This window comes from Aphelocoma coerulescens, chromosome 13 (assembly GCF_041296385.1).
Source record: "Aphelocoma coerulescens isolate FSJ_1873_10779 chromosome 13, UR_Acoe_1.0, whole genome shotgun sequence".
In the NCBI taxonomy this organism is placed as follows: Eukaryota; Metazoa; Chordata; class Aves; order Passeriformes; family Corvidae; genus Aphelocoma; species Aphelocoma coerulescens.
Genome location: NC_091027.1, coordinates 2,134,418 through 2,150,294, shown reverse-complemented (window position 1 = coordinate 2,150,294; position 15,877 = coordinate 2,134,418). Strand labels below are relative to the sequence as shown.

At 53.8% G+C, this 15,877-nt stretch overlaps 1 protein-coding gene across 1 annotated transcript in view; it reads right to left on the bottom strand.

Annotated features, from left to right (window-relative positions):
- The window catches only part of STK10 (serine/threonine kinase 10), a 41,347-nt gene that overhangs the window by 18,902 nt on the left and 6,568 nt on the right, over window positions 1-15,877 (bottom strand). Inside the window, exon 2 of the mRNA XM_069028627.1 lies at window positions 11,605-11,769. Coding sequence (XP_068884728.1) covers window positions 11,605-11,769 — 165 coding nt within the window. The remainder of the gene's footprint in view (window positions 1-11,604; window positions 11,770-15,877) is intronic.

Here is a 15,877-nt window from a genome sequence, read left to right as displayed (position 1 = left end):
CTGAGTTACCTGAGCAACACAACGCAGCCACAGCCAGAGCCCCCAGCTCCAAAATCACAGCCAAGGAACTCACCAGCCCCTGGGCTCACTCCCAGCTCCAAGGGATGCTCTGGCTGCACACACAGGAACAGATTTGTGCAGCTGGGTTGAAAGAGAAAGGAGTTTGCTCTCACTGCCTCTGGAAACCTTTGTGATTAAAAGTTTTAGTAAAAAAGGCCCTTTTCTCCTACACCTTTAACAAAACAAAAATGCAGAGGTGTGCATGCAGACACCACAAAATCTTTCCTTTTCAAAAAAACCTTTGCAACGGGCAGCATTAAATTTAAATTTGAAAGCGAAAGTCCGCTCAAGTTAAAGGGATTTGCTGGCCACCTCGATTTTTCCCATGGCTCATCCTAATCCTGGCCTAATCACAGCAGCATCTGGAAGCATTTTGGGTCTGACCAAGCAGGACCAGCAACTCCTGCCCAGGTACCAAGGTGCCCCCAGGTGGCACCGAGTCCTGGCTCCTCCTCCCATGCTGGGCAGGACAGCCCCTGCCTCCCGGGTGTGTCTGAACTCCTGGAACTTTCTATAAGGCTGAAGAAAACCAACAAACCACACACAAAAAGCTTATCTCGAAAGATAATATCACCAAACACTGCCCAGTCACCAGGCGTGGAACAGCTGATGGCCCTGAGCGGGGTTTGAAGCCCAGTTAAGAGGGGAGGACGCGCCCTCAGCCCGGCTCTTACTCACCCGGCTGGCACTCAGAGGGCAGTGCCCACCAACCCTTCCCTGGCAGCACGGCAGAAAGGGACAGGAGGGCGGAAAACAAAAGCCATCAGCTGGGAAAGCTGGGGGCAGCTCCTGCCAGGGGCACCCCTGGGTGCCAGGCACTTCCCACGGGCACCGGAGGCCACCAGGTCCCCTCAGGACAGAGCAGCCCTTGGCTGGCAGCCCAGTGGCTGCCAAGGCACCCGAGGTGACGGCTGCCTGCAGCTTTCCCTGGGACTTTGCTGCTTGTGCAGGGCATGTTGAGGAGTTTGGGGTCACAGAGGTGCTCCAGAGCTCCCAGGGCCATTCCTGTGTGGGGACACCGCGACAAGAACTGCAGCCACCGTGGGCATCAGCACCGGCACCGTGCCCCCAGCATCCTCCTGCCCCCAGACCCACCCTGCCTGGCCCAGACACTGCAGCAGAACCGAAACACCTTGGCAATTTCCTCCCCTGATCTGCAGCAGAGGGGTTCACGTTGTTTTTGTGAGCAGCTGCCAGAACCCACAGCATCCTGCTGCCACAGCCACCTCCGGCACCCACGTGTGGCCTCGCGGCTCTGCCACGTGTCCGGGGCAGCTCGGAGGTGTCCTTGTCACCCACAGCGGAAAGCACCCCCCAGCACAGCCTCATGCTGGCACAGAGGGGCTGGGGAGATAAGAAAAATAAATTTGATAAAGGAAACGGTGCTCCACTTGCAGAGGGAGCTGCGGAAGGAAATGCTGTCGGGTTCCCTCCTTGCCACCCATCACACCAGGTCCACCTTCCCTCTCTCCAGAGTGCGGAGTTGGCACAAAGTTCCTGAGGGTTTGCTGCTGTTGGCAGCAGTCATTTCCACCTGGGTGTTCTCCAAGCATGGCAAAGGAGCGGGTGTGTCACCAGGCACGCTCAGCAGCTGAGGATTCAGTCCTGCTCCACGTGGAGCTGACACTGCAGGGACAGCACAGCGGATCCCTGGGCTGAGCTGGGATGGAGGGGCAGGAGCGAGGAGCCAGATGTGCCCACGTGGGTGCCCCAGCAGGGCTGTCTTGGCACCACCACCCACTTACAGCAAAAGCAGATGAAATACAGCAAAACCAGCAGCTCCCATGGTCCAGAGGGGCAGGAATCCTTCACATTCAGCAAAAACACAACCAAGGGAAAAGGGAAAGAGCCAGAGCGAGCTGGGGGCCTTGGCTGCCTCTGGCTGTGCTGGTGCTGCAGACAGGGATGAGCTGCCCAGTGTGAGGGTGGCAGTGAGAGAGGCACAGAACAGTTACAGGGACTCCCAGCTACAGAACCTCCCTGCTCCAGGTGCTGGCCTGGCCTTCTCCAGGCTGCCTGGCCCTGCCCTCACCCTGCCTGTGGTCCATCTGCTGAGTCAGCACTGCTGTGAGCTGAATCCCACCCTTCCATCATGTCCAGGCGATGGACACTTCTTCCAAAGCTGCCTCATTTGGGAGGCAGCAGGTTGTGAGGGAACAAGGGTGAATTTTACACAGCTGCTTTTTAGCCAGCAGCCCCTGCTTTTCCACAGGGGGATTGCCCGAAGGGGCAAGTCTGAATCCTCCTCCTGCTGCAGTGAAACTCGTGGCTGGGAGGCAAGAAGCCACCGAGGCAGCAGCACATGGCAGCATCACCTCAGTGCAAACCCACGGGGCACGTCCCCCTGGCTGGGTTTCAACAGAGGAGTGCATTGAGCAACAGAGCAGCTGCAGAGCCCTTCCCCACCCTGCCCTGTCATCAGTGCAGGGACAGGGCTGTCCCTCCCAGAGAACCCCTGGAAAACATTTGCCAAGCTCCCTGTGCTGCCAGTGATGAAGATGAAGGTTTTGGTCATGAAATCGGATGCCCCCCTTCCTCTTCCAGGCACCAGCCTGGTGCCTTCCTCCTGTTCCCCTGTCCCTGCACAGCAAACACAGGCAGGACCCCTCACACCACTCCTGGCCATACAGGAGGAGCCCCACATAGGAACAGCCCCCCACTCCAAAATATTCCCTGGCTTTGGCACAGGGTTTCCCTTCGGTGCAATGAGCCCAGGACAGGACTCAAAAGCCCACACAGGATGGGAATACTGCCCTGGATCACAGGTGGTGCTGAGAAGCTGCAGGAAATGGTCCAGACCTGTCCATGAGCAACAGAGGAGTCACAGCAAGGCCAGTCCCTGCTCCCAGCACTGGGGTAACACCCCAGGCCAGACAGGCTCCTTCCCCAGCCCTGCAGGAGCAGGGGGATGCTGAGAGCCCAGACAGTCTCCAGAACTTTTGGTCTTGACTCAGAGGCAGAGCAGACTGAGCAAGCCCAGGAGATCATCCTCCTGCAGCCCTCAGGCCTGGCTTGAGCAATGCAGGAGCTTCCCAGCCCTGTTACCCACAGTGGCTGCTGAATTCCAGCTTTCCCACCCAGCTCCTCAGCATCAGTGGCACCCAGCAGCTTCCCTCTCTACTGCCAAGTCCCACAACACAGATGCTGTGGAAAAGAAAGGGCAGAGGCAGCAGCTGGCTCTGTTCTCAAACTCTGCACATCACCACGGCACTGAGAGGACTCTGGTCAGGAGCACCAGGAGCCAATATCCACACAAATCCCATGGAGGGGATGATCCTGGCCCAGCAACACTGGCTGCAGCAAACACAGAGCACAGCACAAAACACAGGTGGTCATTTGTCCAAAAGCTGCCCAGATAAACGATGGACACAGACTTGAGGCACCATGCTGAGGCCACTCTGAGCCAGAGGCCCAGTCCTACACACAGAGTGGCCACTGGGACACAGGCAGCAATCTCCTGTGTCCTCCAAGATTCCAGCACCTTCTCCACAGCCCAGCTACGGCCTGGATATGTGAACAGCTCATGTCCAGCCCCACGTATCTGTCAGGGATTTCACCTGCTCCCAACACCTCCAAACACCTGGGTCACTTGGCTCCATCTCCTGTTCCTCCAAGCCCATCACAGTTCCAGCAAAACCTCTGGATGCATTTCTACTTCCCAGGACTGAGAAAGAGGCTTCAGCTTCTGAGTGACACAGGCACCAGAGACAGAGCCATTCCTCACTCGTGGAAAGAACACAGGGATATATTTAGGCACAGGAACCACATTTAGTGAGGGTCGAGAGCCACATCCTTTATCTGTGTGACATCTGAACCCAAGGTTCTGGTGGTTAGCAGTGAAGCTGCGCTGTCCTGGTGGCTGCAGGAGGAGGCAGGATAAGGAACACGGGATCAGAACTTCCAGGAGCAGATCAGAGTGGGATCAGACCTTCTGGGAGCCGCTCCCTCTCCCCTCACAGCACAGGGGTGTGCAGGACCACGGGGGGTGGATTTGGGGAGCACCACCTTGGCTTTTAAAGCCCATTTGGTCACATCTCCTCCCTGCCTCCCGGTCAGGCTGTGCTGGAGCAGCTCTGGCTGAGCCTCCCCGTTATCTCCCCAGCCTTCCCCGCTCCGACCAAAGTCCAAGGATTCAGTTTACATTACAGAGCGGAGGGAGGAGGTGGATCACATTCCTACACCCACTTCCCTTGGCACCTTCCCCACCAGCCTCCTGCCCAATGCTCTTCACCCCACACACGCCAAAAGGCTGGGGGAAAACGATGCCAAAGGGATGGGAGAAAACGGGGAGCAGATTCCACCAGTGCTGCTCATAAACCACCAGATGGGCTCACCCAGAGCAAGGCTGAGCTGCTCCTGCTCTTTGCTGGGGCCTGAACACAGGGCAAGGCACAAAACCCTTCCCAGCCTCATTCCTAGAGCCCTACCAGGCCAGAGCAGCATCAAGACAAAAGGGGATAACACCCAAGAGCTGCCAGGACCCGCAAAAGCCACCAGCTCCTGCTGCAGCTGGCCCTCAGCACCCACCAGAGAGGGCACAAAACAATCCAGAAGCCACCAAAAGCCTCTTGGCTGGCCCAGAGCAGCACAAATGTCAAAAGCTGGCCTGACACGGCAAGTATGCTGTAGGTGGAAGTGAAATAATTCACTCTCTGTAAGAGAGGGCTCCGAGCTTGCCAATTTTCCCTCACGGACAAGGACACCATTCAGAGACTTTAAATATAATAAACCTTTTCTGCCCCCTTTTCTGGACAAAATAACCTACAGAGAAAAATATCTGAAATCAGAAATGAAAAAAGGCTGTCCCCCATAAGGGATGGGGGGGAGATGGTGCAGGGCAGGAAACGAGGAACACAAAGTTTAGGGAGTTTCAGAGCAGGAAAACTTTATGGAGAGCAAAGTCAATACTCCTGGCGAAGTGCAGAGCTCCCTGCTGATCTTAAGGAAACTGGGGATGAGTTCTTCACATTTAAATCACTGCAAGATGACAAAATATTTCCTTGGACTGCCCCCCATAGTGGGCAGAAATATTCCCATGCCTACTGCAATTTTGGGAGAACACATTAAAACTCCTTTGAGTTCAACCAAAATGGTTTTGATGTTGCAAAAAGCATCTTTTGCTGCTTGGAGGGCTGTGAGTGGGATCCCTTTTCTCACCAAGTTATCAGCATTTTGAGGCCACTGAGTTCACTTTGCTACGGGATGGGAAGCAAAACTCCAAGAATCATTTCAAACATAAATAGCAAAAAGGAAGAAGTTGCTGCTTCAGTGGGAAGATTCCCCAACCTCAAGTGCCCCGAGACTGTGTCAGCATCTAAAAGAGATGATGCATTTCAGAAGGCCAAAGCTCACTGGGAGAGCTGGAGTTTGACCCAGGACAAGTTTCCCGGTGTCTTTTATTAAGTCAGCAGTTCCAGCACAGCCCCAAAGCCTCACCTGGCCACGGGGACAATTCAGTGAAGGGGTGGCAAAGGGCTTGAAAAGCTTTCCACTCCTGCCTGGCATCTCCCTAGAAACAACTATCAGTCCTAATCATCCCCAGATTCCCAGCACGAGGTGCCTGGATCCATCACACAAGCTGAGTGTTGCCGTTTAACAGTTTCAGTGAGGGCTTTGAAGTCAATGGATCACTCCAGGCCATGAGGTCTGCAAAAGGACATCCCTCCCTCCCTCCAAAGGACAACTTTCAGGCTATATCTGAAACAGAATAAAGTTTAAACCTGCAAGCTATCCCTCATTGCAGGGTTTAGGCTGAAGTTGGGTTTCAAGGCACTGTCTCCTGTGCACAGGGAGTTCATAAATATTCCTTTATATGCAAACACTGCTCCTTAGCATTCCCTTGGAGATCCAGCCAAGTGGGAACGTGGCTTATTGCAATGCAGTCCTAAACAAAGTTTTCGAGTGCTTTGAAAACTGATTTGCCTATAAGGCTTCTTGTCTGCTCTGCTTTTCTTTTCACGGAACTCCGGCCTCCTGTTACAACCCTGGACTGGGATTCAGCACCCAGGACTTATTCCCAAGTGCCATTTACCCCCTGGGGAAACTTTAGGCAAATCCCTGTCTGTGCCTCCACTCTCAGAGCCAGGATAATGACACCAGGTCTTTTATAAAGCATTCCAGGGTGTTCAGATGACAAGGCTGTGCAATCACAAGGAATTATTATGGCTTCAATAACCTCTTCATGCAACGTTATCCTGTGCAAAGGGTTGCAGACAAAGGCTTCTGTTCTGCTTTGGGTTGTCATGTTGGTACCTGTAGGAGCACTCTTGAACTCGGCTGGGCTGTGGCAATTCTCCTGATACATAAATCAGTTTGGGGAGTTGCTAAAAGTCATCCGGTTTCCATCTGTTTTAAGGGAAACCCCCCCAGTTTTACCCAGAATAGGATTTAGAGTGACTTGCCAGGGGGCTGAGTGCTAAAGCTCACGTTCACAGCACGGAGTGCACTCGTGGAACCTGCAGCCCAGATTTCCAGCTGAAGAAGATTTAGCCCTCCAGGTCTTTGGGAATGGCCAGGCAGAGAGAAGGGAAGGAGGATGTCACCCAAATCTCTGATCCACAGCATCCCAGCTGGCAAAGACACAGTCCCAAAGTTGGAGCAGAAGTGACCATCAACTGCAATTACACTACTCTGAACAGCAAATTGCTGACCCTGAAAATGCAGGGAAGTGCCAAAAAACCATTGGGCTCCATCACTTTTTCCACTTTGCAGCTCTGGCCAAGATGAGGGGCTGCCCCTCAGGACAGGGAGAGGACACTGTGACATCCCTGCCTCTCTCCCAGCTCCAAGCAATGCCATGTCCCGATGTGTGCTGATATCTGCCCACACCTGCTCCTCTCCTACCCACCCTGCTGAAGTTCCTGGGGGTGTTTTGCTGTTCTGCCCAAATTCTGGACTGGTAGGAATTTGGAAACCGGTCCAGCAAACCCCACCCCCACACTGGTTTTCCCAGTGGGGCCGATCCTGCGGCAGCTCCCGAGTGCCGGAGCCCTGCGTGTCCCAGGGAACAGCCAGGGCTGGGAGGGATTGGGATTTATGTTCCTGCAGCTGGGGCAAGGAGGAAGGGAAAGGACTGTTGTTCCTCTAGGACGCTGGGGAGCTGTTTAATAAAGTTTGGGATCACTTTGTTTTCCTGGGTTTTCCCTCGGCTGCGTCTGACTCCCGCGAGCTGCAAACAACAAAGTTCAAGAACTTCTGGGGGAAGTTTGGGACAAAGCGCCAAGAGCAGGAGGCCAAGTAGGAAGGGCTGCAGCTCTGCTGCCAAGTGGAGTTTTTAAGGGACACAAAGAGCCATGGGATTCCTCAGGGACAGAGGGCTGAGCCCTGCTCGGGTCCAGCACTCACACAAATGGCTCCCCACAGGCATCCAGCCAAGCTCAGGCTGCTCACCCTGCAAGACATCCCTGCAAGCTGTGCTAACCTCCCTTTGCTAAGGAAAGCTGCGGGGAACCTGATCCTGCTATCTGCTCTTCTGTTTGTTTTAAAGAAAAGGTATTGCCAACCTCCGAGCACGGAACGCTGCAGATGCTTTACATAGCCCAGCAGTCGAGTGCATGGGATAATGAGCGCTGCTTTATGCTACAGGATTTTCAAGAATGCCCAAATCTCCAGTCAACATCCATATCAAAGGGGGAGCAATCCCAAAAGTCCCCGGCTGAACAGGTCAGGGCCTGCCCACAGAAAATGCAAAGGGCTTTTTTTAAGGCGAGTACAAAGAGCAGCACAGAGCCGGTGTCTCTGTGCCAGCTGTAGGAGTTTGTACCCACACAGAGGAAACCCTAAGCTGATTAAATGAACCATTCCCCGAACGGCCCAGCCAGGCAGGGTTACCTGCACGGTGCAGCAATCCCTGCTTTGATCTCCAGGAAACGGCTGTTTATTCAAAAACCCGTTTGCCATGGCAACCGTGGGGCAGAGAAAAGGAGGGAGGGGGAGAGAATTCCCCAGGGCTTCCCTGGAAAAGTTGTCCCATCACCAGCAAAGTGGTTCAGCACTGGGGCCAAATGATGTTTTAATTAATTTCCAGAGAATCCTGCAGCTCAGTGCTGGAGCATCTCGACAGGTTCCTGGGTTTCCTGCCCTGCTGCCATCCTGTTGGGATGTCTGGACACAGCCACCATCCCCCGGGAACAGAGGTTTCCTGCAGGGAAGTTCAAGTTCTTCTCAGCAAACAAAACTCTCCTCCCTGCTCATCTTATCACTGCTCTGGCTGCGGGAGGAGACACTCGGAAACAGCAGAGGGATTCAGCAGCAGCAGATCAAAAGTTCCTCCCTTCCTCTGAGGTCTCAGTCTTTTTGTTGTTGTTGTTTTGGAAGGGGGAAAAAAAAAAAAACCAACCCCAAACATGCAGCCCTCGAGAGGGACACAAAACACAAGAGCTGTTGTTTTTCTTTCCCACGTTGTAATAATTATCAGTGAAAAATCTGTTCAAAGCAAGCAAAGGCCATTTTAGTCCCGTTCCTCAGCCACAAATAGCTTTAAAAAGTCCATTTTTAAAGCTGTGTTATATTGGGTGAGGGGGATTTGCTTCTGTGTTTCCAAGTCCTGCATCACACTGCAGGAAAAGAGACTTTGAAATGTGTCCCAGCCACAAGGACTCAAACCAAACCCTTTTTTTAAAAAAGTAGGAGATTCTCAGCTTTCATTTGGTGCCCCCATTTCCAGCAGCTGGGATTTATGCAAAAGAACATGAAATGCCACGGGGCTTGTAATAAAAATAAAATAAAATCCTGAAAGCTCCCACCAGGGCAGTTTTGCAGCTTCTCTGGGCTGTTTGCAAGCAGCACAAGACTTCTTGGCCTCTGCCACGAGCAAAGAAAAGGAGATGGAGGGGGATGGAATGAGATAGGAGCTGCTGGCAGGGCACAGCCTCTCTGCAGAGGATTTATTTGCCAAGAAAGTTCATGCTGGATGCTGTTACCCCACCAGTTTTATTCCTGGGGACTCACTGGGGGTCTCCAAACCCTTGCTCACAGTGGGCTTTGCTCCATCCCACACAAGAACTGGGGTTTTCCTCCTTTTATACCTGATGCCAGTCAGGTATAAAACCCAGAGGGATTCTCTGGTTTGTGCTTTCCTTTCAGTGCTGTGGATTTCCGAGCAGCTGCTGGAGGATGAGCCACTTCCCCTTGCACAGAAAGGGCTTTTGCCCCATAAATATTTCATGTCCCCTGCTGGCTGCTGGAGCACAGAGCCAGAGCCTGGCATAGGAGCCACGGGGACCTGACACAGCTCAGGGGGATGAGGACCCACCACGAGGGCGAGGTTTGCTCCCACATTTTCCTTGTTAATTCAAGGAAAGAACAGCCAGACTGATTTAGGAAGAGTCCCTTCGGGCCGAGCCTGCTTGTGGCACTGAGCTGTGAATTATTCAAGAGCCATCCAGGGGGCTGGGCACATCTGGACCTGCTCACTTGGAATATTCTCTTTCCACGCTGGGCTGTGAGGAGCAAGGAAGCCACAGTGGGTTCCTGACCAGACAGGCACCCCCAGAAGTTTTAGCCAGAACCACTCAGAGCCAAGAGCACAGCAGAAGCCAGGCACCCACCATGCAAATGATCCAGGAAAATGCTGGTTCAAACAACTGCACAGACAGAGCCGGGGATGGGATATGGGCAGAACAATAAAAGCTGGTGTTTATATTTGGATGCAAATTCTCCCCAGCAGCACCGGTCACCAAGAAAAGGAAGCTTTTGACCCTAGGGAAAACCTGGTAGGGACCAAAAGCCTTGCAGAAGTAAAACAGCCTGGCTTAGTGACCCCCCTCCAAGCCAGGAAAACACTGGAGCATTAACAAAACCAGCCTGAGCAATGAAATGCAAATGCTACTCCAATCATTAAATAAAGAGAAGGATCCTGCTCCCAGAACAATGGCCGGGGCTGTAACTGGATTTGAGAGAATCCCAGCTCCTGGCCTTGTGGGAGAGCTCAGACAGGAGGCTCTTGTTGCAGTGGTTCCAGAGAGGCTGTTTAATTTTAGTAGGTCGGCGAGCACTTGACATCACAAAGCAGTCCCTGGACAAAGCAGAGCCAAGGAACTCTGCAATCCGTTTTCCCTCCAGGAAGGAAGGCAAAGCTTCCTACAGCAGGGAGGAGGTGGAAGAGGGAAGGGGAGGGGGCTGACATTTGAGAGAAGGAACAAGGCCCACGTGGAGGATGCAGGAGAGCAGGGAGGTAAAACCAGGCAGATGAAGCAGCCTCACCTCTCACCCCGGCTCAGGGTGTGTTTGCCTTTTTACTTTAGGCCAGACTAATCCTGGCTGCAGTTGCAATCCATCCAAATCCCAAGTCCCCTCCTAGGAGGGATGTTTGTCCTTCCCTTCCTTAGCAGGGTACGTATTTACTTTGTTCTTTAACATAGAATCCATCCAAAATACCAACTGGACAACTCAGCTCCCCCAAGAGCAGAAAACAGAGCAGAAACTCTCCAGCCCTCCAAGCCGGGTGTCCCAGAGAACTTGGGGGCTTTCTCCACGGATTTTTAAATAAGAAAACACGTGCTGACGTTGCAAAAGGTGCTGCTGAACCAGCCCAATGAAACATCCCTCTCCTGCACTGCTCAGGCCAGGAATGAACCAGACAGGGGCTGTGTTATCCCTGCTCAGCCCTCGGCACCACAGGCAGGGATCGGCGGCTCCAACAGCTCAGCTCACACAAGTGCAAGTCCCCAAAGCTGAGATCTCTTCTTTAACTCTATTAAATTTACTCAGGGAGGCCACAAAGGTATCTGAGACATGAAAAACAGGAAGGAAGAAGTACCACAGCTGCTGAACGCACCCTTTGCTACTCTCCTGACTTCCTGCAGTTAAAGGAGGAGCAGATGAACTGGCCGAGGAGATGGGTTTGGAAATCCTCCTGTTCACCTGATTTCCACACTCCTGACACAGGCACAGAGTTGAGTATCCAAGGGCTCATTCCCTCAGCCTCTCCATCCCCTGCACAGCACAGCAAGGTGCCTTTCACGCTCAGCTTCCCCTGTTCCAGGCACTCCGAGAAAACAGCAGGCAGGGAAATAAAAAATAATAAATAAACCTGCCAGGCTAGGGGAGAGAGCTGCAGGAACCTGCTGTTCCAGCCCTTGCACCAACCCACTCGATTGCATTTTATGTCCCTGCACCTCCACAGCCACGGGAAATGGAGCTCTTGCCATCAGGTGCCTCTGCATTACAAGTGCTGAGCCAGAAATTAGCCCCAAATCCAAAAAATCCATTGGAAGAGTTACCCTTCCAGCTGATGTTGTAAAAGGGGGGATTTAAAGGAGAGAGGAACTTATTGGTGATGCTTTTTCTACCTTTACGAACCCTAAATGGTGGAAAAAACACAGTTTCAGCTTCCCTGTGAAGATCCCTTGGCCTTCCCTTGGGTATTTACGAGCAGCTTTAGTTAGAGGAGAGTTTGGTCATAAAGACAGCGGGGAAAATCCAGGCCCTGATCCCACAGTGACTCATTGCTGATGTTCAAGCAGCTCCAGAGCTCACCATGATCAGCCCCCTCCTGTGAGCAGAGTGAGGATGTCACAGGTCCCTCCTGGGGCCAGCCCTTACCCAGAGTTTGCTGTCCCAGTAGAAGGCTCCCAGCAGTTTGACGATGTGGGGGTGGTCACAGGTGGCCAGGATCTCAATCTCCACCATGTAATCCTCCAGCTCATCCTCACTCTTGGTCTCGATGACCTTGGCAGCTGCCAAAGCACCCGTTTCCTTGTTCTTGGCCTGCAAGACAAAACCAGGGTGATCCAGGGAAAGTGAGGAGAGGCAGGAGCACAAAATTCCTGCTGCTCCAATTCCTGCCAGGGTCCACTGGCCCCAGCAGTAAAACCAGGAGGGAAACTTGCAGAGGCATTTCAGCTTCCTAAAGCTGCCCACAGCTTCGCAGAGTGGCTGGATCCTCCTTCCTCCCTCCAGGCTCCAAAGCCCACACCACTTCCCATCACAGGGACATGGAAACTTTTAGGAAAGAAGATGGATCCTGTTGCTTGGATTTCCCCATGTTTGCATGGGGAAAAAAAAAAAAAGGAAGCAAGGAAACCTCAAAGTGTAGAACTTTTCTGATGATACCACAGGTGAATTACTAGAAATCCTAAATATGCAGATAAGACAACCAAGACCTGTCTGAGGGTGGAGCCAGGGTGGGGGTCGGGCTCTGCTCCCAGGGAACAGCCTCAAGCTGGGCCAGGGGAGGCTCAGGGTGGACAGCAGCAGGAATTTCCCCATGGAAAGGGTGCTCAGGCCTTGGCAGGGGCTGCCCAGGGAGGTTTGGAGTGCCCATCCCTGGAGGTGCCCAAGGAAGGGCTGGAGGTGGCACTCAGAGCTCTGGGCTGGGGACAAGGTGGGGATGGGGCCCAGGCTGGACTCGATGATGTTGAAAGTCTTTTCCAAACTCAAGGATTCTGTGACTTTGTAAAATTCACAGTCCAGCTGCACCAGGAGATGTGTCACACGTGGGAGAGGGGTGAGACAGGAGCTGCTGACTCAGGAGCATCCTGACATTCCCAGAAGTTCATTGAGTCAGCAGATGACGGCACAGGATTCCCTCCAGCTCACCCCCTGCTCCCCACTGACACAATTCCAGCTCCTCCCCCATTTTCCTTCCATCACACCCAGGCTGCCTCTCCTGCAGGGAAACAAATCCCTCTGTGGATGGAATCCCTGGAGGAGCCGGCCAAGCTCTGCTTGTGACCTTTCTTCCCTCTCTCCAGTTTACATCTCCGTGTTTGGAAAACCTACGGGGGAGCTTTCAGGAGGATTAACTCCTGCTGCAAACACCACAAGCCCCCTCTGAACAGCTTCACACAGCTTGGGTGACACTATAACCGTGTGCCAAGGGACAGGCTGGGGAGGGGAGGAAGGAATACTGGGAAAGCAGAGCGAGGAAAATGAGGGATCCCTGAGTCTCTGCTGTGTTTTGAAGCCTTGCTGCATTCCAGGAGCTGGCAGGGACAGCTGTGTCCTTACCACAGGGGACAAATCCATTTCCATCTGGGCTCGCTGCCCTAACGCAGGACAGCAGCTCCCGCTGGTTTCAGGAGAAATTAGGGGGTTTCTGTAGCTCAGCTTGGTTGGGTTGTCACCAAGCTGCCACCAGACGCTCTCACACAGAGAGAGATGTGGAAGGAGCTCAGGGAGAAGCACAGCCCTTCCAACGGGAGCCAGAAGTGCCCCACTGTGTTTGCTCTGCACTTACGGGGCTGGGAGAGCTCCAGGGAGGGGAAGTAAATATTGTGAGAAGAGGTGGGGCTTCCCTTGGAGCTTTGCTTCCCACCGGTGGGGGCCCTGCCAGCTCAGCCCCTGCAGGATGCTGGGGCCCAGCAGGCACCTGGAAAAATCCAGGAGCAGAGCACGGAGCTGGGCTGGGGGTGAGGGTTTGCAAACCCTGCAAATTGTGGTGGGGGAGTGACCACAGCCCAGCCTGGCCTCATTCACTGGTATTCCTCCATCCCATGGGTGACCAGCCCAGCAACCCCCAGTGACCAGTCCCTGCCCAGCTGGGAGCCCACCTGCACCTGCCTGGTGCTCAGCTTTAAAGGTGACCAGAACAGAGTGACCTCTGCATTCCTCCACCACGCTGAGCCGCCCTGAACAAGTGTTCACCCACCCTTCCCCACTTCCTGCTCCCTGAGCTCCAGAGGGGGAGCAGCACTTCACCATCCCATGTCCCACGTGCCCCCAGCTGGCACAGGGAGGTCACAGCTTGGGCACCCCAGCAGGAGTGAGAGCAGCACCTCCAAGGGGAAATCAGCTCAGGACATCACCAACTCCTGATGCAGCAACACTTCAGAGCCAGCGAGCTCCCGTGGGCAGGGGTGGCACAGGCTTGGTGTGGGCATGAGCCTGTGATAATGTCACTGCTGCAACCAAGGGCACTTCCCAGGAGGGACCAAATTGACCCTCAGGATGGCAGAAGAAGCTGGAGTAGGAAGGAGACCTGAGATCACGGGGCAAGTAGGAGATTTTGGAAAATTATCTCCCCTGTAGTGTGGAGAAGACACAGGTTACCCCACACAGCAGCTTTGGGAGGACCAACACTGGTACAGGCTGGACAGTTCATCCCTTCCTGAGGTGTCCATGGCCCCTCTGAGCCCAAATTCCAGCTGTCCTGTTCCCACCACATGACAGAGGGAGATGCACAGTGCCTGGCACGGGCACTCCTGAACTGAGCTCAGAAAGTCACGTTTGTCATTGCCAAAGGTTTGGAATTCCAAGGATCTTCTGCCCAGTTCTCCCTTTTTCTTCATCTGCTCATCCCCCAGCCCTGACACCAGGCCACAGCCACACCCCAGCAGCCTCCCAGACCGTGAGATCCCAAGAAACTGTTCGGTGCCAGTTCCTCCTCCACTCCTGGACATTTCAACCCCATGGATAACTGGTCCTTGGGATGCTAATTAGCCCCCCAAAAAATTAGAGCAGACAGCTGCCAGCATGGTGCCCAGGAGGTGCTGCTGAACTACAGGGGGGTTCATTTCAGTCACTTAAACCCCAAAATCCCCTCATGGCCACCACCAGCCGCTGGGCAAGTCAACGGTGACAGGTCCATGCAGGAATGGGGCTGGAACGTGCATTCCACAAATGTCACATAAAAGTTACTCAGTAAACCACTTCCAGAGGGCCCTGCCAGGAGCCAAGCAGGAAACAATGCAAAGGATCTTCCTGGAGAACTCTGGAGCAAACTGGGTGCTGGCCTTGCCACTGCCAAACACACCGGGAATACCAGGAAATAGGGGATGAGTAGGATTGCTCCTAGAAGGCAGAGAGGGAAACCACTGCTGGGTTTATGGATTTGAGGGGTGAGAGGTGCCTGCTCAGGTGACAGAAGTGGCTGTTTGGCCTTTGCCTGTGACTCACCCCGCAGCTATTGTGAAATCCTGAGTGTGACAAACACAGGAACTATTTTAAGCCCTGAAAGAACACATTACCGGAAGGCTGGATGGTTCAGGACGGCCAGTTTCTAGGTGAGGCAGAGGAAAGCCCTGCGTGAACTCTCACTGCCACAAAAAGGAGAACTGAGAGCTCCCCCATTGCTTCACCTCCCCTCGTTTGCACCCGGTATCTTCCCAAGCCACGGGATCATCCCTTACAGGCTATCGTGCCACCATATTTTTGGTGTGAGCTCTTCTTCCCCTCCTTGCCAGCCTTGTCCCCATGCCAGGAGAGCTGATGCTTCAGATATCACCGACCTAAAGGCCCAGGAGCAAAGAGCCTGGAGGTCGCAGTGATGCTGCATTTGGGGGGTGACAGCTGGGCTGCCCCACCCCAGTGCGCTCCTGCTCTGTGTCTCTGTGTGCAACTGCTCCCTCACACGTTTCTCAGGGATTATGTAACAATTAATTGCCTCCTGATGAACCTGGCCCCAGCTCCCTGCACCAGTAAACAAACACAGATAGCCAGGCTTGAGTCAGTGCTCGAGGTGGTGTCAAATAATCAATGGGAGCTGGAATGAAGGCACCTCCCCTATGGGGACAGGCGGAGAAAGCTGTTCAGCCTGGAGAAGGGAAGGTTCCCTTCTCCAGTGTCTGAAGGGGCTACAGGGAAGCCAGAGAGGGACTTTTCACAAGGAACTGGAGTGCCAGGACAAGAGGGAATGAGTGCACTCAGACAGAGCAGGGTTTGATGGGATATTGGGAAGGAATTGTTCCCTGGGAGGGTGGGCAGGCCCTGGCACAGGGTGCCCAGAGCAGTTGTGGCTGCCCCTGGATCCCTGGAACTGTCCAAGGCCAGGTCGGACATTGGGGCTGGAGCAGCCTGGGACAGTGGGAGGTGTCCCTGCCATGGCAGGGGTGGCACTGGGTGACCTTTAAGGTCCCTTCCATCCCAAACCATTCCA